The 24,129-nt window shown below is 36.5% G+C and overlaps 1 protein-coding gene across 1 annotated transcript in view; it reads left to right on the top strand.

The window, feature by feature from the left end:
* The window catches only part of ROBO1 (roundabout guidance receptor 1), a 1,262,210-nt gene extending 1,242,869 nt beyond the window's left edge, over positions 1–19,341 (top strand). Inside the window, exons 30-32 of the mRNA XM_055567829.1 lie at positions 9,785–10,093; positions 16,204–16,397; positions 17,634–19,341. Coding sequence (XP_055423804.1) covers positions 9,785–10,093; positions 16,204–16,397; positions 17,634–17,648 — 518 coding nt within the window. The 3' untranslated portion in view covers positions 17,649–19,341. The remainder of the gene's footprint in view (positions 1–9,784; positions 10,094–16,203; positions 16,398–17,633) is intronic.
* The last annotated feature ends 4,788 nt before the right edge of the window (positions 19,342–24,129 follow it).

Genomic DNA, 24,129 nt, shown 5'->3' with positions numbered 1-24,129 from the left:
ACTTGAAAATGCATCCACTGACATTAGAAATTACATTAAAAATTCATTAACAGTAAGCCTCATATTACTTAGAGGAATGATCAACTTCCATATCTTGTCAGGCATCTCAAGTCCCTGCAGTTTTCTAGTAAGTGGGTTAGTTAGGAAGTTAAAACAAAGGATAATACTTTTAATATTCTTAAAAGGTTAGTATATAGTTTAAACGAGTAGGTATTGCTGTAGTTGAAGTAATGGCGTGGGATTAATCTTCATCACTGATAACTCTTCCACAATGTCCTCACTTTTTTTTTTCCCTTGGAGAATTTTGCATTCAAATAGAAGACAATAAACTCATTTGAATAGAAGACAATAAGCTCATTTGAATATAAAGTCTAACTATAATGGTGTTACTCACAGTTTGTGCACCAAAAGGCAAATGGAATCATCTTCCTTCATGCCTTCACATACAGTCTCCACTGTCCCTGAAGAGGCGAGGTTTGTATTCTAGAGGGAGCACAGGCGAATATCGCAAGCATTGTGATGTTGTCTAGAGAAAGCCTTTAATGAAAGTGCCTCAGGTGGCCCGGCATTTATTAAACCACCACCTTCTCGTTTTATAAAACAACCTCAAGGGCTTTGTTGGAAATTCATGTAAGATAAATGCTCTCAGGCTCACCCATCTTGTCAAGTTTGCTAAATTTACTAAAGGGGTGGGGGGAAGAAGGTTGTCTCAGGGACCGTTCCCACCTCCTGGTCCCCTCCAACCACAATCTGATTAGAACTTTCATTACCAGTCAGCAGTTTTTCAAAAAGGGCATCATTTGCCATTATCATATGAAAGCCTAATATTATAGATCCTTATCCAAGGTTACAAGGAGGGTTTTCTGAGGCACTTCTCCCCATGATTCCTGCCACTTGACAGAAAAAATTTAATACAAAGCTCACAGCGTGATGAGCACAAGTAATTTTGCAATGAGTGGCTGTCCATGCTATTATCTGTACTTTATTCAGAGTATTTTCTCTCACTAGCATCTATCTGATATTAGACTGCATTAAATACTGGCATGACACAGCGCACCTGGGCCTCCTGGATCCTGCCTGGGACTCCTTTGTCAGGGAAACTGAGCTGTCAGAATATTATCTGATTCTGAAGGGTGATTATAATGGCTTTGAGCATGTTTGCCTCTGTGAAGGGACGAAAACTAGGTATAAATCCCCAAACTCTATTGGCAGTTTTACATTTATGGGACCCCTATAATGGCATTTTACAAGTTTTATAGCTGTTCTATCAGTTTTTATTATCTAGAAGACACTGCTCCTAACAGAAAAACTGGTCAAACATCAAACCTTGATGTGACTGCATCTAGGTTGAATACATCAGGTAGAAAATCTGGCCTAAAGCTTTGTGTAACTCTTTCTACTTCTTATTTATACTTGTTTTGAGGGGCTTCTGGCATTGAGTGATGCTTTTAAAAATGCTTTAAATAATGTAAACATGTCAGTTAGAGGGCATAGCATTGCAGTTATAAATTATAATATGCTTGAAAATTGTGATCTGTATTCATCACCCCATGTTCTGTAGCATTTATTTCAGTGTTTAATAATTAAATATAAATTCTAACTAATCCCTGAAAAATAGCTATTAAATTGAATGATGAAGCAGCCAAGTTATTTTTAATTTCAGAAATACCAAAGAAACATGTTAAAATATTTGTAAAGATAAAAAGCCATATTAATATGAAATATTATTTAAATTTCTAAATGTTCATTTTACATGTGATTATACAGAATAGTCATAATATACACCACGATGTAGAAGCCAGTAATTATTTTCTCTAAGTCACAAAAATAGACAAAATGGTTAAGCACTAGCTTTAACTTCCTCTTAGCGTTTTGATAACCATCTGTCATTGAGTTATGCTTATTTTACTAACAAGTCTTGAATTTGATTCTGGATGTTTTCTGATTTGGTAAAGAAAAAAATAAAACTGTGTACTATTTTGTACGTTTCCATAAGGCATCTTGAATAACTGAAATCTTTTCTTCATAATGTGTCAAATAAAAAATGCATGTACTCTTGGTAGTAGTGGTTATAGTATGGAAAGAAAACTCATTTTATCAGAAATCATTTTCTTGGTTTTGAAAAAAATTCATAATCCATTTCATGAAGAATCTCTATGGCAAATACAATTTTTTTTTAATTATTAAAGAAGAAAGAGGGGAGGGAGGAGAATGAACTTAAGGAGCTGCCAGTTGTGGAAATGAGAAACATATCAATAAGACATGGAGAGGTTTTCTTCATTTTTGGATTTTGATGATTGAATCAATTATGATGGATGCGTTTGATTATTGTCAATAGATTTCTTATGTGAACTGTTTTCAATATATGCTGTATCAGTCTTGAGCATGTAGCATCTTTATACATTTTGTTCAAATTATCAATTTCCTTTACAGAAATTTTGTGACCTCTATAAGGAAAAAATAAAAAAGAACCTAAACTGATAGATCTGTGTCTGAACTGATAAAGAGTAATTTGGTAAGCCACCTTATCTAGATGGCTTCAGTTCAGTTCAGTCACTCAGTTGTATCTGACTCGTTGCAACTGCAGCAAGCCAGCCCTCCCTGTCCATCACCAACTCCCGGAGATTGCTCAAACTCATGTCCATTGAGTCGGTGATCCCATCCAACCATTTCATCCTCTGTCATCCCTTTCTCTTCCTGACTTCAGTCTTTCCCAGCATCCCATCAGGGTCTTTTCCAGTGAGTCAGTTCTTCACATCAAGCGGCCAAAGATTTGGAGCTTCACCTTCAGCACCAGTCCTTCCATTGAATATTCAGGAATGATCTCCTTTAGGATGGACTGATTTGATCTCCTTGTGGTCCAAGGGACTCTCAAGAGTCTTCTCCAACACCACAGTTCAAAAGCATCCATTCTTCGGTGCTCAGCTTTCTTTATGGTCCAACTCTCACATCCATACATGACTACTGGAAAAACCATAGGTGGTTTGAACAACAGAAATTTATTTCCTAACGACCCTGGAGGCTAAAAGTTCAGGCTCATAGGGTTGGCAGGGTTGGTTGCTCCTGAAGCCTCTCTCCTTGGCTTATAGATGACTTCCTTCTCCCCATGTCTTCACTTGGTCTTCCCTCTGTGTATGTTATGTGCCACCTTCTTTTAAGAACACCAGGCAGATGGGATCAGGGCCCACTCTAAGGACCTCACTGTAACTTAACTGCTTCTTTAAAGATCCTGTCTTCAAGTTACAAGTCACATTCTCAGGTGCTAGGGGTTAGGACTTCAACATATGAATTTTGGAGGGGACACAATTGAGCCCATAACAGCCTACTAGTTCTTGGGCCTGTAGCCATACTAGTGCTGTAGGTAAATGTTGGGTCTCATAGACACCCAGGGAGTACTCATTGCAAGGTGATGGACTGCCTGCTGTAGAATACTGACAGGCAGAATCTAACTCTTTATTTATTTCATATTTGCTGCTTTCACCCAGATAAAGGGCAGGATTCAAATATATGAATATTGATCAGTCAGACTTTCGTTGAGTTAAAGCCAAGCGTAAGTGCATTTTAGGACCTTCTAATAGATTTTTCCACCCCCTTTGCAACCCTTCCTGATTTGTTTACATACTTGACCTAAAAAACAAATCTACATCATTTCTACAGCTCTACTTTTCATAAGTTATAAATTCACCCTCTTTGGAATGATGTTGTTTTGACTCGATATATCATTAATTACAAGGTCTTGGGACTTTTAACAGTTAGTAAATAGAGTCTGTAAATGGATCTCTGTAGTGAGTGAATGCTGGCAGAATTGTCTCCATGTTTATGCTTTTTTTGTATTACTTTACATGCATTATATTGGTATTTAGAGAGTCTTGTATAAAGAATGGTGTTTATACAATTGTATAAAGAAAGAGACTATACATATATATGAGTTCCATGATCCCATTTTTTAAACCCAGTTTGAGCTATTAGCGGTATGAATTACCTGAAAGTACTATTTGTTATTTTATGAAATATAAAATTGTTTATACTATGATAATCCCTGATTTGACTCAGTGTTTATTTTGTGATACCTAAAAAAAATATTTGGTAATCTGTTTATATTAGAAATTACACCTACCATCATTCCCCTCTGTTAATTATATACAGTGGCAATTATATACAGTAAGTTTGAACTCTTAAAATTACCATCAGATTCTCTTCTTTTTCTACCTGTATTATAGATAGCATCTATATAGAGCATCTGGGGATTTTGTCTCAAGTCATAGATTCCCAAGACTTTGTATGATCTTATGATACTGGTAATCATCAGCTTTGATACCCAATCAACCCAGATATTTTATGATTTGATGATCAGATCAGATCAGATCAGCCACTCAGTCATGTCCGACTCTTTGCGACCCCATGAATCACAGCACACCAGGCCTCCCTGTCCATCACCAATTCCCGGAGTTCACTCAGACTCACGTCCATCGAGTCAGAGATGCCATCCAGCCATCTCATCCTCTGTCGTCCCCTTCTCCTCCTGCCCCCAATCCCTCCCAGCATCAGAGTCTTTTCCAATGAGTCAACTTTTCGCATGCGGTGGCCAAAGTACTGGAGTTTCAGCTTTAGCATCATTCCTTCCAAAGAAATCCCAGGGCTGATCTCCTTCAGAATGGACTGGTTGGATCTCCTTGCAGTCCAAGGGACTCTCAAGAGTCTTCTCCAACACCACAGTTCAAAAGTATCAATTCTTCGGTGCTCAGCCTTCTTCACAGTCCAACTCTCACATCCATACATGACCACAGGAAAAACCATAGCCTTGACTAGACGAACCTTTGTTGGCAAAGTCATGTCTCTGCTTTTGAATATGCTATCTAGGTTGGTCATAACTTTCCTTCCAAGGAGTAAATGTCTTTTAATTTCATGGCTGCAGTCACCATCTGTAGTGATTTTGGAGCCCAGAAAAATAAAGTCTGACACTGTTTCCTCATCTATTTCCCATGAAGTGGTGGGACCAGATTTCATGATCTTTGTTTTCTGAATGTTGAGCTTTAAGCCAACTTTTTCACTCTCCACTTTCACTTTCATCAAGAGGCTTTTTAGTTCTTTTGATTTGATGATAGTGGCAGTCATCAGCTTCCTGATAAGCTGTATTTGCAATCCAGTCTGAGTTTGTAGCAAGGACATAGTGCAGAAATGAGTCTGCAGTCACTCACTCCCTCTGCTTCCAGGTATATTCTTTTTTTTTTTTTTTTTTTTTTTTTTTTAATTTTATTTTATTTTTAAACTTTACATAACTGTATTAGATTTGCCAAATATCAAAATGAATCCGCCACAGGTATACATGTGTTCCCCATCCTGAACCCTCCTCCCTCCTCCCTCCCCATTCCATCCCTCTGGGTCGTCCCAGTGCACCAGCCCCAAGCATCCAGTATCGTGCATCGAACCTGGACTGGCATCTCATTTCATACATGATATTTACATGTTTCAATGCCATTCTCCCAAATCTTCCCACCCTCTCCCTCTCCCACAGAGTCCATAAGACTGTTCTATACATCAGTGTCTCTTTTGCTGTCTCGTACACAGGGTTACTGTTACCATCTTTCTAAATTCCATATATATGCGTTAGTATACTGTATTGGTGTTTTTCTTTCTGGCTTACTTCACTCTGTATAATAGGCTCCAGTTTCATCCACCTCATTAGAACTGATTCAAATGTATTCTTTTTAATGGCTGAATATTATCCAGGTATATTCTGAATTAGACTTTTCTTCTCCTTATATTCCCAGTCACAGGCTCAGTCTGAACTTAGAATAGCTCAGCGTTGGGTCTCTTCACTTTAAGTCACTCAGTAGAATCTGTCTTTTCTCTCTTTTGGGTTATTTTTAATAAATAAGTAGTCAATGACGGGGATCACGGCATCTTGTTCCATTGCTTCATAGCAAATAGATGCGGGGACAATGGAAACAGTGACAAACTTTCTTTTCTTGGGCTCCAAAGTCACTGCAGACTGTGACTACACCATAAAATTAAAAAACACTTGCTCTTTGGAAGGAAAGCTATGATCAACCTAGACAGGGTATTAAAAAGCAGAGACATTACTTTGCCAACAAAAGTCCTTATAGTCAAAGCTATGGTTTTTCCATAGTCATGTATGGATGCGAGAACCGATGATAAAGAAGGCTGAGTGCCAAAGAACTGATATTTTCGAACTGTGGTGTTGGTAAAGACTCCTGAGAGTCCCTTGGACTGCAAAGAGATCAAACCAGTCAATCCTAAAGGAAATCAACCCTGAATATTCATTGGAAGGACTGATGCTGAAGGGGAAGCTCCAATACTTTGGCCACCTGATGCAAAGAGCTGACTTATTGGAAAAGACCCTGATGTTGGGAAAGATTGAAGGCAGGAGGAGACGGGTACAACAAAGGATGACATGGTTAGAGAGCATCACTGACTCAATGGACATGAGTTTGAGCAAACTCTGGGAGGTAGTGAAGGACAGGGAGGCCTGGTGTGCTGCAGTCTATGAGGTTGCAAAGTTGGAAACAACTGAGAGACTGAACAACAACTATTTTAAAAATGTTGTTTTTAAAAAAATGTTAAAGGAGGAAAATCATCACCAGTGACAGTGACAGTTTATGTTTTAAGACAAAAAGCTTTTGATTTTCCTAGATTTATTTTATTTATTATTATTATTATTTATTTTATTTATTATTATTTATTTTATTTATTATTAGAGAACATGGTGAGCTAAGAGAATTAAGAACAACAGTATGCAAGTAACAGTCTGACCAGTTTTAATGATGCAGTCCTAAGTAAAACAGCTGGATGTAAGATGATATCTCAAAATTTATGCTTTCAGAGACCAATACAATGAATTCTAATGCCTTAGTTATGTGACAGATAAAGTCAAAATAGAATTACTTTTAAAAACTCTTATCTACTTAAGAGGTGGCAAGAATACACAGAAAAAACAAAAGAAAAATCATTCTTTAAAAAACTCATTTTTTAAAAGAAAAACTCATTCCTTCAAAAACTCATTCTTTCAAAAAAAAAAAAAACACCAAGAATGAGAAACACTAGATTAAAAGTGATGCTTGCTAAACCCCTTAATTTGCTATTATATTATGAATTTTCAAGGCATGATTTTAATATTCAAGAATTTTTTATGCTAGTGTATGTAAATAATAGTCACTGGACCATTGCCAATAATAGTAATATCTCTGGAAACAACTTAAATATTCCTCTGTTGGGATTTACTGTATAAATAATGATATATTCATAAAATAGAACAGTATACAAACTTTTCATCAGAAGAGGTAAAGCTATATGTTTATGTATGGAGATGTATACAACTACACATTTAGGTGAAAAAAATATATAATCATTTTATGTTATTAGGAAAGGAAGGCTATCACATTCTGGTGGGCAGACATGCATGCTCCAAAACCCCAGATATGGCCATTTTACATAGTTTCTAATGTGAATGGTATTCCTTGGAATTATGCAACTTGGCAGCCTTGTTTTCTATGCATAAATAATTTCTGGGATGATCTATAAACATCCATTCAGACTAATTACCTCTGCATCAATATTGAGGATTTGAAATGAAGGTGAGGACATATGAAGGGTTATATTTCCAAGTTTTTATATACTTTAAAATTTTTACCATGTATGTTTTCTATGGAAAAGCTTAATTTTGTAATACTAAACATTTACTATTAATACATACCCTATTCATATTTTAGTTGATTTGTTCTGTTAATATCACATAGAATATGAAAACATTACCATTTCTAAAGTCATGACTAAAGAAAAAATGTGCTGATAGTTTCAAGTCGCTAGATCTCTGGTTTTGACCTCCCATAAAATTCAGATTTTATATATAACAACCTCCTGTATATATCTGCCTGGATACTTCAGAAGTTCTTCCTGTTCACTTTTCTGAAACAGAACTCATGCTCTTCCTTTGCAAACCATCTCTTTCTTATCCCTGCATTCCTCATCCAACTAGTTAACTGTGGCAAAAATCTTAAGTTACCTAATGAATAGTCTTATGGGGCTTCCCTGGTGGCTCAGTAGTAAAGACTCTACCTGTGATGCAGGAGACCAAGGTTCAACCCCTGGGCTGGGAAGATCCCCTCGAGGAGGAAACGGCAACCCACTCCAGTCTTCTTCTCTGGAAAATTCCATGGACAGAGGAACCTGGTGGGCTGTAGTCCATGGGGTCACAAAGAGTCTGACAGGAGCAACTGCACACACATCATGCTTCCCCTGCTATTTTCCATTGATCATTAAATAATATTGATTTTTATTCCTTAAACACTCTCAGGCACATCTACTCTCCATCTGAAAGTCACCAGTACAATTCTATCTCCTATCATTATTTACTGAGTTATTAAAATAACATTTTAGCCTCCTGGATTTAAGACTTTCCTTTTAATTCATCCTCCATACTACAGCCAGAACAAACGAAAACTAGAATCTGTTCATATTCTTCTACTAAGTTATCAACTATTACTAGGTTATATATATTTTTCCCCTGGAGTGTATCTAGGAGTCATTTTTAAAAAAAATAATGTATTTAAAGAAAATACATTTTCTAGATATAAAATTATATGCCTACTTTTATTTTTAAGTATGTCTATGAGAAGTATAATTATATATAATATCCAATGATTTATAATATATTAATATATAACTATAGATAGATAAAAATTAACTTATATGTGTACTAGTGATTATCTAGTTTAAAACCTCCATATTACAAAGTGGAGAGAGCATACCAATGCAGGTAGATTGTGAAGATTCAATAGAATGATGGTAGTATAAAGAACACTGAATCAGAAATTAGGAATCTGAGGACATTAGTCCTGGTTCTGATTATATTTAGCTTTAAGTTTGGAAAATAACTTAAGATCTGTGTGTTTGAACTTCCCTATCTACAAAATGAGAAGGGATTCAGGTAGATTAGTGATGGCAAAGAGGTCTCAACTCAAGTGCCAGTCTCAATCAATCTGAAGTGGTTGCCTGAAGAGTAAGGATATCCTTCTGGGATCAACAACATTACAGTGAAATCAATTAGGAAGATCTGCCATGAAGGCAATGGCACCCCACTCCAGTACTCTTGCCTGGAAAATCCCACGGACGGAGGAGCCTGGTAGGCTGCAGTCCATGGGGTCGCTAAGAGTCGGACACGACTAAGCACCTTCACTTTCATTTTTCACTTTCATGCATTGGAGAAGGAAATGGCAACCCACTCCAGTGTTCTTGCCTTGAGAATCCCAGGGACGGAAAGCCTGGTGGGCTGCCATCTATGGGTCGCACAGGGTCAGACACGACTGAAGCAACTTCACAGCAGCCGTGGTTGGGGGAGAAAAAGCTATAGCATATATGTCCATATTAGCCATCCCCAAACTAACTAATCTCTAAGTCCCAGCTCTATGATTCAATATTCCTGTGCCAGATAAGGGATTCCCTGGTAGCTCACTGTGTAAAGAATCCATCTGCAATGAAGGCAGACTCCAGTTCAATTCCTGGGTTGGAAAGATTCCCTGGAGAAGGAATAGGCTATCCACTCCAGTCGTGAAGCTTCCCTGGTGGATCAGTTGGTAAAGACTGCCAGATAAATAAAAATGAGAGTACATTAAAATTGTTAGTCTTCTTCTTCTTTGGTTGTCTTCAATTGTTCAATTCTTTTAAGATTATTATTTCACAATTGAATGTGACTCTAATGGTAACACTAATGTTGACAGATTTGGAAATGGCAGATTTTCACAGTATATTAAATACTTCTTTTCAGATCTTCCACCTCCCCCTGTGCCACCACCTGCTATCAAGTCACCCACTGCCCAATCCAAGGCCCAGCTGGAGGTTCGACCCGTGATGGTGCCAAAACTCCCTTCTATAGAAGCAAGAACAGACAGATCATCAGATAGAAAAGGAGGCAATTACAAGGGGAGAGAAGTATTGGATGGAAGACAGGTTGCTGATATGCGACCAAATCCAGGTGATGCCAGAGAAGCACAGGAACAGCCAAATGATGGGAAAGGACGAGGAAACAAGGCAGCAAAACGAGACCTTCCACCAGCAAAGACTCATCTCATCCAAGGTACTTATTTAGTCAAGCAGCCAGTAAATACAGATGGAACATGTTTGCATGGTACACAGTTAAGGCTCTTTAGGATCAGGTACAAAGGGTAAGATTCAGACATTTGCTCTCTATTGGAGGAGACAGGTATGCACCCAGGTAATTTGAATACAATCAGTTCTAATACATGATATTATGCACGTCTTCCTTGAAGAGGTGCCAGTTTAGTTGAAGTTTAAAGGAAAGCATGATTTACACAAGTTACAAAGGAAAAGGAGATTTCTGAGAAAGGAAATAAATAGAGGCAAAACATGAAAATGTGAAAATGAATGTTTTATGAATTCCGATTTCCAGTTTGGCTGGAAAATAAGATGCTTGGGTCCAGGGACAAATGGCAAAAATAAAACTAGAAAGGTGGTTGAACCTGATTGAGGAGGCCAGGAATACTATTTTGAAGAGTTTGGGATTAATGATATGGACAGCGGTGAGCCAGCAAAAAAATTAATCAAGATATTATGTAATCAAAAATAAGAATTAAAAAAATTATCCTTTTTTTTTTTTTTTTTTTTGCTTAAAAAAATAACTGACAGAGCTCTATAGTGAAGGAGGAGTCTGGAATTGGGTAGCTGAGGGTATCAGAACCTTGCAAAATAATCTAGGTATAAAATATGAAAGCACTGAATTAAAAGAGTTGTGTAAATTAAAAAGAGAAACAGCCTATGTAGGCATTTCAGAGATAGATCCTATAGGACTTGGTGACTAATTGAATGTAAAAAAGTAAAATGAACTAAGGGAGTAAAAAAGTTATTCAAATGTTAATTAGATGGCTTTCCATGACTATACAACATAATTGTATTGAACAATGTAAAGAAATGAGGAAAAGGATAAAAGTCTTATGGAAAATAACTTCAGTTATGACTAGATTAAGGTACTGACAAGAACATAGAAATGAAAAAATTCAGTAAGAATTTAGAGAACTAAGTTTAAAGATCAGGAGAAAGGTTGTACGTAGAGAACGGATGTTGTTCACCTCAGCATCACAGAGGTGAAAATTGTTTGAATTACAAAAGCTAAATTATCAGCAGTGATGTAGGGGATAATGTTTAACAATCAATTCTCTGGGAAGGAAACAGAACAAGCCCCTAATTTGTAGCCATTTGCTTACTTCTGTTGTGTAATTACATCCAAAATGGCTAGTTTCAAGCGACTAATATGAAATCAGTGTTATGTGGAGTTCGGAGGAGAGGGGTATAGTAGACCCTTGTGTGAACATGTCAGCTCTCTCCAGCACACCACAGAGATGACTGTAAGGATACTGCATGATGGTTAAGGATACTAGTGGGGAGAGCAAAAGGATGAGGGACTAGACAGGGATGGGGAATTAGAGGTACAGACCACTACATACAAAATAAATAAGCTACAAGAACATATTGTACAGCACAGAGAATATTGCCATTACTTTATAATAACACGAGAATATAGCCATTATTTTATAATACATTATAATAACTTTAAATCACTATATGCTACTAATACAATATTGTAAATCAACTATACCTCAGGGAAAATAAACACATTCATACATACAAACATATGTTAGGCAGAGGAACATTCTGTACAGAAACTGAAGTGGAATCAACCCAGTGATATAAAGTAATCAAACCATTCAAACTAGAAAGAATAGTACCCTGGAAATAATGGAGAAGGACATTTTAAGATGGGAAGGAATATAAAATGGCACAGAAGTGAAAGTTGGATGTGAATGGGGGTAGGGTGGGAGAATGGCTGAAGGACACAGAGATTTTACAAATGTTTATTTTGTGGGTGGTATTTAAAGATCAAGGGCTTCCCAGGTGGCTCAGTGATAAAGAATCTGCCTGCCAATGTAGGAGACTTGAATTTGATCCCTGGATCCCGAAGATCCCCTGGAGATGGAAATGGCAACCCACTTCTGTGTTCTTGTCTGGGGAATCCCATGGACATAGGAGCCTGAGGGAGCTGTGGACCATGGGATCGCAAACAGTTGAACAAGGCTTGATGACTAAACCACCACCACCATTTAACTTTTTAAAATCAAATAGTCACTATAGAATCTCGACTGTAGGGTCTGGAAAGTAAATGAAAATTGTGGAAGGGACGTGATAAGTATAGGCTCTCTGCAGAAGGTTGGGAAGGAGAGAGGTCAAGATAAGATTTGACAGGAAGGCAGAATCTGTGGAAATGATTTTAGGTAAGATATTTGAACATTAGTATAGACTGAGGAGAAGAACCTATTTAGGCAGAAGAGATACAAGAAAAGAAGGTAATTGATGAAGGAATCAGGAAAGAGTGATGGGGAAATGAATCTTAGAAGGCTGTAAGGGCAGTTTATAACTACAGCTGTTTTCAAAGCTGCAGTTTGATAAGATTGGACATCAGTCTGTTCTGTTCATTATGGGCATCTGGTCATTAGCAACTTTCTTTCAATATAGAGGACAGGTTCACTTCATTCTGTGACGGAAGCCTGAACTCCTCACTCTGGCATGGACTCTGCAATGAAGTGATGGTAAAGTTATGAGTTTTGCACAGATGCCTCCACTATATGACCACAGATTACTTGGTTACATCACTATAATATGAAGTTTGAAAAACTGTGCTTTTTTTTTATCAAAAGCCAAGGTGATCTGAACTTTTAACAATTATACTCCAAGTAGCAATTCATAAATCAAATGTCACAATATAACTTATGAGATTTGTATCTGACCTGAAACTACAGACCAATTTGCTGCTCACAAGCAACATTTCTCCAAAATAAGCTGAATTCTTTAGGAGAAAATTTAACAACTCAGAATGATTTTGGTGTATGTAAAATTAAAACAAAGAGATGAAATTATCTTTGAGTCTTTTAATTATCATTTCTGTGCATTCCTGTAATTTTAACCTTCATAATTCAGTTTTTGCTATTTATAATTAAAGAGGCTCCCTGATTTACATCTGTAACAAATGGTTATTTTCAATTAAGGAGAGTGGTCTTTTAGATTTCAAAGTCTGATCTTTTTGCTGACATTTACCTCAGTTAGTTCAATTTATTTCTACATATATCAAACATCTACATGTTATGAAGCATTGTACTAGTCCTGAAATTTATGTGTATACATGAACCTTGACCTCAAGGAGCTTATAGTCAGGGAAGGAGACAGGTAATCTTTATTCACAGATACACCCATATTTGATAATGTTTATGGTGTCATGATACTTGAGAGTCCAGAGAAGGGAAAATTAGCCCAGTCTTGTGGGTGATGGAATGTAAAGAAAGACTTCTTGATCTTTCCTAGTGGAAATGACCCATAAGCTGACTTTTCAGGAGGGTGGAATTTAGCTTGGGCAAGAAGAGTGGATAGGTTGTTTTGGCAGAGAAAGTCAGAATGAGAAGTTGAGGTACATTGAGGAGAATATAAGAAATTCAGTGTTATTAGACAGTAAAAGTGATAAAGATGAAGCTCTTGAGATAAATGTAAGCTTACCTCATGGAGACCCTGTAGTTCCTGTAAAAGGAAGGTAGCTGAGTGAAGCAAGTTTAGAGGGAAATAACTCAAGAAGCAGAGACCCGTTAGAAGAAATTTACAACCTCAGAAGAGACATGGAGAATATAAACCAGGCTGTGGGAGCAGGGATGACTGAGGGGAATAGTCAAGAAACTTTTTAGTTAAAATCATCCTTACGTGTTATATATTTGAATATGTGGAAAAGGTTCATTTAAGAGGTTATGGGAAGGTTGTTGGAAAGGAGAGAAGATATTAAAATAATTCCAGCTTTCTATCTAAGATATCTTAAAGTTTAGTGATGCCATTAACTACATTAAGGGATACAGAGGGGGAAGAAATCTCAGAGGCATGGACATGGTAAAGTCAGTGCTCAATCTGTGGAGTTTGAGGGGCCCTCAAAAGGAGGCAGTTGGGCAGAGTTCAGGAATTATACATTAATAACTCATCATGGTGAAATAGTAAAGCCACCCATTTATTCAGTCAGAATATTTTTTTTTAATTTATTTATTTTCATTGGAGGCTAATTACTTTACAGTATTGTAGTGGTTTTTGCCATACATTGACATGAATCAGCCATGGGTGTACATGTGTTCCCTATCCTGAACCCCCCTCCCGCCTCCTTCCCCATCCCATCCCTCAGGATGATCCCAGTGCACCAGCCCTGAGCACCCTGTCTCATGCATCAATAACCTATTATATATCTAGGTGAGATGGTATCAATACACAAAGCCAAGTATCGGTCCTCATGGCACTCTATTCTAGAAAAGGTACAGTCTGAGAGAATGGATGAAATCGCCCAGAGTAAGTGGGGAAAAAAAGCTTTTATGCTCACACACACACACACACACGCAGACTGGGCTAAAAGCAGAAACCGGCAAGAAGGGCATCAACATGTAAGAGGCACTGCATAAGAAGAGCCCACCAAAGACAGGCCAGGAAGCGGGGAGAAGTAGGAGCTGAGACTAGTAGTGTTTACATTGGCTGTGGTTTTCAGATGAAGGGCAGTGAGAAGTCTAGAGACCTAAGGATTGAAACATGGTTAGCATTATCAAAGTCAACAGGGAGTTTTCTCAGTTCCCTTGTAGTAGTAAAGTGGGCATAAGTAGATTTCAGTGAAATGCGGAGTGAATGGGAGTTGTAATGACTAATACTGAGTCCAGATTACTTTTCAAGAAGCTATGCTAAGCTATCAGTAGAGATAGATTTATATATTTATGTAGAGCACCGGCTTAAGGGGAAAGTCTTTAACCAAAGATACATATATATATATATATATATATATATATATTTTTTTTTTTTTTTTTTTTACAGTTCCCTGTGCTATCCATAGGATCTTTTTTTTTTTTTTAAACTTTACACTATTGTATTGGTTTTGCCAATGATGTAGTTTGTCAAAAGCTAAGTTCAGTAGAAAAAATTGGGTGAAACAGAGACAGAAGATGAAGGTCAGAGAGGGCCAAGTTCAATGAAGCTAGCTAGGTGCTGGTATAGTGATCCACATGGACTCTGAAACACCAGAGAATCAGAAATCTGGATCAGGAATGAAAGTTGTGATGAATACAACAGGAGAGAAGTAGCATCAAAGAAGATGATACAGGTTACATAACTCCACTGCTTGGCCCTCACAGGAATAGGGTGTTTTTGTTCAAGGGTGAAGAGCAATGATTTATAGCTAGTGTTGGTGACCTGAAAGCAAGCTTCCCTTCTTCTACTGTAAGGAACTTCAGTGTAGACTCCCTGGGAAATCAGATTTCATTTAGGCAATGTGGATGGTAGAGAAGCTTTTGGGGGAAGAGAACAAAAGGGCATGTGGAAGGGTTTTGTTTTGTTTTGCTGTGCTCTGTTTTGATGTGTTTTGTGTCCAAAGGTTAGAATGGACAGGCTTTGGAGAGAAGTGAGCAGTTGAAAGATGGAACATTAGAAGCATCACCAAATTTAAAGCATATGGAAAGAGTCATTCACAAGACAGCACTTACCAGGAGTGGCTTGATTTTTGAAGCTAGCAACAGTGTCAGGCTTCTCAGATTCAGGGTTCCACAATGTAAATATGATGTTGAAATGGAGGTGGGCATCTTGGTATCAAGGGCGTGAACCCAGGTTTGACTCTGTTTTGGTGGTTCAGTAAGACTGGGATTTTTTTTTCCTATCAATGCCTAATAATTCCTTCTTAGTTTATTTACGTACATACTACAATATCTCATGTGTTTTCACATCAACTCCTAGTGTCCTAGTAGATACTGTTATCACTTTTTTTTTTAAAAAGAGGAAACTAAAGCCTGAAATAATGGGAGATAACATAGTGAAGGATAAGACTGGAAGTCATGTCTGACTCCAGGTTTGGTTTCCCACTTTTAAGGATGTTGATCTCAAGTGAATTTGAGACAGATAAGAATTTATGAGCAGAATCAATCTAAATCCCAGCCACTACCAGGAAAACAGCAGGGTTGTTATTTTTGTTTTCAATGCCTTATTCATTATTGTTAATGTCCTCATTTATTCCTCAGAAACACTAATGTTTCTCCATTCCGATTTATGGACATAGTGATACATTATACAATGAAAATGTACACCGGGCTTCATATGCACTTATTATATTTTATTACACAGAGGATATCCTGCCTTACTGTAGACCTACTTTTCCGACATCAAATAATCCCAGAGATCCTAGTTCTTCAAGTTCTATGTCATCAAGAGGATCAGGAAGCAGACAAAGAGAACAAGCAAATGTAGGTCGAAGAAATATTGCAGAGATGCAAGTTCTTGGAGGATATGAAAGAGAAGATAATAATGAAGAATTAGAGGTATCTATAATTTTTTTCAAGTTTCCCACTGTGAGACTAGTTTTTATATAAACCTCAAAGTTTAAAGCATTCATCAGTCTACAGAAATGTTACTATTTCATCACAAACCCTGTTAGTGATGACAGCAATTGAAAGTCTTAGAATTTAATGATTTTTCTTGAAATGTGTTCCAAAGTTTTAAATGGTAGTAATGGTTTCTTTTTAGACATTAGCATTCATATTCAGATAGGAAATTTGTATAACAAATATGTTGTTAGGGAATAAGAACTATTGATCTAGATAATTGTAATTCATAGTATTACAACAGATTATAAAAACCCAGTAAAGTGATAGAGTTATAAAATGCGAGTGAGGGTGTTTTGCCTGTACTATCTGCCATCTAGTGATCACTGGGATTAATCAGGACGATTTGAGCAATTACCTTTCATCTTCAGTCTTTTGAAAATGGGAAGCTAATACTTACCACTGACCTTCCCAAATAGAGAACACTTCTTGATTCAAAGATATCCTTTGTTGGAATCTATAAATAGTATTGTAAGGTAGAGTTGGCAGTAAGTCACATTATATTATAAAATCATCTCCTGTGTTTAAGACTGTGTTTTCACCATTCAATGAAAAGATAAGCTGAGGACAAATTTCTCTTCCTACAAATAAATGTTATCTCGAGCAGATTGTTAGTAGAGTGTTAAACTATAACTTTGTATAATAGAAGATGAAAAATTATAATTAATTATGTCTAATTGAATTTGCTGTTATGCCCAATGTATTTTTATTTTGAGGTTTAGAATAAGAAGACTATCCTTTTGCACATGCTGTTAGAAAAGTTATTTTTCAGGTTTTTGGTTTAGTTTTTGTTTTGTTTTTAGAAGAGCCCTTTGAGGGCACAAAAAGTCAATATAGGCAACCAGCTACTTGAAGCCAGTAAAAATTGAGCTATCGTATTGAGTTGAGGCTGGGGGGTAGAAAACTTGGCCTGCTCTTGTTCCTCTCCCTGTGCCACACTTCCTAATCCCCAGACACTGGGTGGAACACAGTTCAGTACTTGTTAGAGAACTACTGGATTTGCCATCAAAACCAGCTAAAGTTGATGTATGAGTATGTTGCCATGAGCACTTTTCAGTGTATGCTAGGGAATGAATGAAGAAACAATGTAATAATAAAAGCATGAAATAAATATGAAGTAGGACAACACTCGAGGTTTTATTTTCAAATTTAACAGGACCTTATCTCTTACAGGAAACTGAAAGCTGAAGACAACCAGAGAGGATTATGAGATCTAATGTGAAAGTTATCACTCAAGATGCCTTGTGTCAGATGACATAAGACGCCAGATAAAATGTTCAGTGCAATCAGAGTGTACAAATTGTCGTTTTCATTCCTCTTACTGGAATACCATTTTTTAAATTTTACTGGGGTTTTATCATTGTTATTTGATCCCTATCCCTAGGAAGAACCTCCCTATTCCCCTCGCTGTTGGAACAAATCATTTCACCTTGCTTCCGGCAAGGGAAGTATTTGACTTCTTGCTTCAGTCATCAGCCAACAGGAGAGAACAAAACAGTTCTTTTGCATTTTGCCCCTGAGATATAGCATTGCACCGCTTATATACCAAGCCAATTTACTGATCAAAGATGCAGAGTTGACGAATCAACTTCATGTCAAGGGCTCTAAAGATATAATCTTTCTATAACCAACTGCTAATGCAAACTAAAACATAACTTCATTTTAACATGATTTTAAAATCAGTCTTTCATACCACCCTCTGCAGGGAGAAAAAAAAAAAAAATACATAGCAAATGCAGGACAAACATAATCAATTTGAAGGGGGTAGAAACATTGTAAATATATACTCTTCGCAACCCCTGGTGGTACTTTATTTTGTCTTCATTTCAATCGCTGAAGTATATTGTTATCAGAAACTTACTTTTGGATAAGTAGGGGTAAGCCAGTTGGATCTCTGGTTGTCTAGTCATTGTCATAAGTCAGCCCAGCAAAAACCTTGTTCTATTTTTCAATCAAAAAGCAATTATAAATGCATATTACCAACAAATGGATGTTTTTAATGACCAATTGAATAAGGACATCCCCATCTCAACTGGCCTGAATTTCTTCTGGTAGTGTCAGTTCAACTTTCGGAAGTGCCACTTAAGGAAGTTTGATTTTTGTTTTTGTAATGCACTGTTTTTAATCTTTTTTTTTTTTTTTTTTTGGTTTTAAAAGCACAATCACTAAACTTTATTTGTAAACCATTGTAACTATTAACCTTTTTTGTCTTATTGAAAAAAAAATGTTGAGAAGCGTTTTTAACCTGTTTTGTTAATGCTCTATGTTTGTATTTGGAATATTTGAATGATGACAGATGGTGAAGTAACGTGCATACTTTATTGTGGGCCATGAATGCAACGGTTCTTACTTTTCCTGGACTGAAAGAAAAAAAGGTTTAAGTTTGTTATGGCCATTGGTTAAGCTTAGAAGATTTCCTTATAAGCTCAAATGGAGGCATTACTTGCTTTGAATTGCCAAATGATGTCCCCTGACTGTAGATTTTTATGACCCTTTTTTTTTGTTATATAAATTTCATTGACTTTATAATTGGTGCTATTTGAAGAAAAAAAGTACATTTATTCATTTATAGGTATCAGTCCTGACCCATCCCCCTAGCCCTGCCATCCCCCCAGAAAACAAAGCCAAACAAAACTGAACCACAAAAAAAAAAAAAAAAAAAGCTGGTGTTCACCAAAAACTAAATGTGTTCACTTAGATAATTTGAAATTTACATAGAAAAGGTGTGCAGTACTAAGGGAACAATCCATGTGATTAATGTTTTCATTATGTTCATGTAAGAAGCCTCTTATTTTTAGCCATAATTTTGCATACTGAAAATCCAATAATCAGAAAAGTAATTTTGTCACATTATTTATTAAAAATGTTCTCAAATACATCATTCTTCCTTGTGTTGATTTCTTTTTTTTCCATTGTGTGATCAAACTTATTCCATTTAATCACAAAGCTGTGCTGTCTTAACATTTCATACTATATTATCAAATGAGTAAAAATTCCCCTTTATGAATAGCCAGGTTTTACTTATAAGGAAAATTTCTCATTTTACTCTTCTGAAATTAAAGATACAAGGTGAATCATAAACTAATAGTCATTCAATCAGAGAGTAACTTTTAATTATTATTAAGAATGTACTAAAATGTTTATATGTACGTGCCTGAATTTCAGTTAACTTATTTCTGAAATGGTCAGGATTCAACTATGATAGATCTGATTTGTAAACTTTGAACTACTTAAGTTTTATCAACAAGAAAATTATATGAATCCAAAATACTTATCAGTAATTATCTGCTTTATTGTTCCAAATTTATGTAAAATTCTGACAATTCCATAACCTATCATGTACCAGATTGCACATTATTGTTCATTAGATTAAAGTCAGCATATTCAATTATTCACCTTTGGAGGAATGAAATGAGCATCTTGTCTTAGACGTTTCAAGAGCAACAGAATCTACTGAAAGTTTTTTTCCTGTGACTTATATACTGCTAAATTTTTTGTTGGCCACAATTTGAAAATATGGGGAAAAAGGTAAAAAAAGGGATAATAATTTGAAATTAATTTTACAAAAATGAAGCAATCACCAGCATCTACATAAAGATGAAAAGGTTCATAGGTTAAGAAGTCAGTTTCCAAGCTATATCGAGGGAAAAAAATTGGAGAGATATGTTTGAAGGTGTAATTTTTCTTTTCTTTTGGTGAGTTGACTAAAAGTAACTTAATCTCTCTTTATGGTGAATGATATGCATATAAATTACGTGTATAATTATACACATAAATTATATGTATAATTATACACATGAATTATGTGTATCAGAGCTCCTGGGTTTGAATCCCAGTTTAGTCATGGGCTATGTTTCCTTGGACATATTACTATATTATTAACCTCTAAGTTTCAGGTTCTTCACCTGTAAACTCAATAATACCTACCTCATGTAGATGTTGTCATGATTCAGCGAATTCATGTGTATAACATGGACTGTGTAAAGCCCCAAAACAATACAAGATATTGTTGTATTTATGAACTGAAAACATTGCACACTTGCTATCTTCACTTTTCACACATAATTTGTTTGCAAAACTTGCAAAGAAGTTTTTTTAACAAGGTCAAAAAATAAGTGTGGTTCAAGGATAGGGTGGTTCCATTTCCAGTGAGTAAAGTTCACTGTCAAATACCTAATCATGGAATAAATTCTTAGTGTTTCTCCTTGTTTGCTTGCTTTTGAATTCTGGAGGGTGAGGATATGACATTTTCAGCACATATTTCAAAATTCAGGGGTACAAGCATGTCATTTGAGGTCTCAGTGACTAGACTAAGTGTCTATTTTGGGCTGCTTTTCCGCCTAATTGAAGAAAATACTGTCTTAGTTCCAGGGCAACTCAATTATATCTTTCTTGGTCATTCCATATATGTAGTCTGGATTTTCTCCTCTCTTTCCAGTCTACAGGGTAGATCAAAATTTCAAATAGTACCTAATTTCATGGGTAGAAAGTGTGGGAGTTCAGATGGTAGAGGCCTTGGCAATAGTTCATAGATTAAATTTTTGCAACAATTAGTTTGACATGGGTAGGTTTAATCCCTTGCAGGTAAGGAAACCAAGATTTTGAAAAACTAAAAAAAATGTGATGAAACTCTCAATAGGGAGTCATAACCAGAGTGCAGATATAAATACAGCTTTAAAACTCCTTCTTATTCCAGGAAACAAAACTGCCCCTTAACAATTAGAAACTTGATAACAAAACTTAGAAACAATTCTTTGTTTCATTAATTATAACAGAATCAGGGGAAATGGTGTCTTTGTTGGGAGTGGGAAGTTGAGTGGATGCTAAATGTTCTCTGCTGTTGGCACCAAACATTCAAAAGCTCCATCATCTTAGCATGTGTGCTCGGTCACTTCAGTCGTGTCGGACTCTTTGTGACCCCATGGACTGTAGCCCAACAAGCTCTTCTGTCCATGGGATTCTCCAGGCAAGAATACTGGAGTGGGCTGCCATTCCCTCCTCCAGGGGATCTTCCTGACCCAAGGCTTGAGCCCACGTCTCCTGCATCTCCTGCATTGCAGGCGGATTCCTTACCACTGAGTCACCAGGGAAATCCATTATCTTTAATTAATATATAAATCTCAAAGTATTGCTTAGAGTCCAAAGGCCTTTTTGTTTGGCCATGTTATGTGGCATGTGGAACTTCCCGAATCAGGGATAAAACCCATGGCCCCTGCAGTGGATACCAGGAGTCTTAATCACTGGACTACCAGGGAAGCCCCAAAGGCCATTTTAAAAATAAGAAATTATAAATGTTAATTTCTGAAACAACAGCAAGCGTGTGTGTGGATACATACAGAGATAAATAGATAGATACAGGTTTATATAGATATATACAGGGTATGAATCCCATATTAACATTCCCCAAATTAATCTGACTGAAAACCAACTGAACTTTCCAAGAACACATACTTTTGTTTTTTCAAAACAACTTGGGACATTGCTCAAGGTCATACAACATTGCTTTTTAAGTCAGATTTTTTAATTGCTTTGCCTAACCCAGTAATCCCTTTGCTCCCACTTCAGCCTCTCTGTGGGAATGAGAAATATTTTGGAGAGGTTTTAACTCTTCTTTCAATCTGTCTTTTTTTAATGGGCTGAGACATTTTTTGTAAGTAAAATATTTTACCATTTTGAATGCTCGAATACTTTGCGGAAAAATAAATCAAGAAAAATAATAAATTATTTTGACTAATAATACACCTATGCATAGGATTAGCACGTATTCGGAAGTTAATATATTTTACCTGGATGATTTACTATCAACCACCATTAATTAAGCCCCACATGTTTCAAGTGTGCATAATTAAGCAATTATTTTGAATAAACTTGATTTCTTATCCTGTATATAGGGTGCCAAAAATATGACTACTGGACTATTAAAAAAAAAAAAGTCACCCTCTACAATGTAATCAAAAGAGTTTGATTAAGTCACTTATATACTCAAGCTCTCTACCCTGATTTCAATCTAGGCATTCATTTATTGGTCCAGCAGTCTACTAAGCATCTACTACGTACTAAGAACAAAGATGAATAAGCTCCAGAAATGCTTTCTGAGAATGTAATGGGAGGCAAGTACACACCCGACAGAGTGTGAACAAGGTAATGAAAGTATTTACATGGTTATTTAGTCCGTTCAAGCAGCTATAACAAAAATGCCTTGGACTGAGCAGCTTATAACCAACAAAAATTTATTTCTCACTGTTCTGGAGGCTGGAAAGTCTAAGAATGAGGCACTTACAAATTTGCTTCCTGGTTCATAGACTATGTCCTAATATGGCAGAAGAGGAAAGGGTGTTCTCTTTGAGGTCTTTTTTGTAAAAGAACTAATCCCATTCATGAGGCTCTACCCTTACGATTTAATCACCTCCTAAAGGCCCCACCACCTAATACAGGGTTTCAAAATATGAATTTGGGGGGACACAAATTCACAATTGCTTTATTTTATATTTAATTTCTCTCTTTCGTATAGAGAGAGCATCAGTAGTGATGCTTCTGAACAGATATATATAAAACACATAAAATCTAATTCAGTGTGGCTAAGCACTGAAAAAATTATGGTGTAATAGAACTGAAAAAGCACAACAAAAGTGCTCTCAGCAGACACGGTTCAGTCACGACCCCAACTCTTTCTGTAAATGTCTTTGCTTTGTTCTACGTTATTTTCTTTCTCCAGCTGTTATAAAGATGGTCATTAATAGACCAAGCCTCAGGCACACATGACAATATTCAAAGGCCAAGAGACAAAAGCAAGAAAAGTCAGTGCTCACTCCAAATGTATCCCAGTGATCTGAATTGTTACACATGTGCATTCCAGGACCAATCCTGTGTCTAGAGAAATACCAAGTGCTGTTTGGCTCAAGTCTCTATTCCTGTAGACTCACTGGGTCTTCCAGTGGAGTGTATTGAGTGTATTAACTCTGAAGTGTATGGTCTGTTTGTTGAGGAGAATGGATAATGGAATACACTCAACAATTAACAACACACACATTCTTGTTCATACATTTTGCAATGAGTCTGTGCTCTACCTTTTATACATAGCTTATATAGTAATGATTTTATTATTTTTTTTAATGCAAATTTTTGGGGCACTCCTCTCATCAGGAGGCAAAGTCTATTATTCAACCCTTTCATGATAAAATTGTGACTAACTCAACCAATAAAAGAGAGTTACTGGCTTTTGAGTTGGGCTCCTTAGGTCCACACATCTTCCCCTTGGTTTTTGAACATTTGCTCTGTAGAAACTTGCTCTTGGAAACCAGCCACCTAGAAAGGTCTTGTGTTGGTCATCAGTCTCAACTGAGGCCGGATTTAGTGCCTGTCATAGGAAGTCTGATGATTGCAATACATTTGAGTCACACCCAGACACTTAACAACATCCCAGCTGGGGTCCTGGATTTCATGGAGCAGTTGTGAAGACATCCCAATCCAATCCTTCCCAGTTCTGCTTTGAATTTCTGACCTGCATAATAAAATCGATACTACTTTCTTTATGCATAAAGTGAGTTTGAGGTGATTTGTTACACAGCAGTATATAATCAGACTATTTAATGTCTTTAGTGAGTAGGAAATCCATAAACTTAGGAAAAAAGAAGATCTGAAAATAAAGGGAGCATGCCAGGCATTTAAG

Source organism: Bubalus kerabau, chromosome 2 (assembly GCF_029407905.1).
Source record: "Bubalus kerabau isolate K-KA32 ecotype Philippines breed swamp buffalo chromosome 2, PCC_UOA_SB_1v2, whole genome shotgun sequence".
Taxonomy (NCBI): domain Eukaryota; kingdom Metazoa; phylum Chordata; class Mammalia; order Artiodactyla; family Bovidae; genus Bubalus; species Bubalus kerabau.
This window is presented reverse-complemented; position numbering and strand designations above follow the sequence as displayed.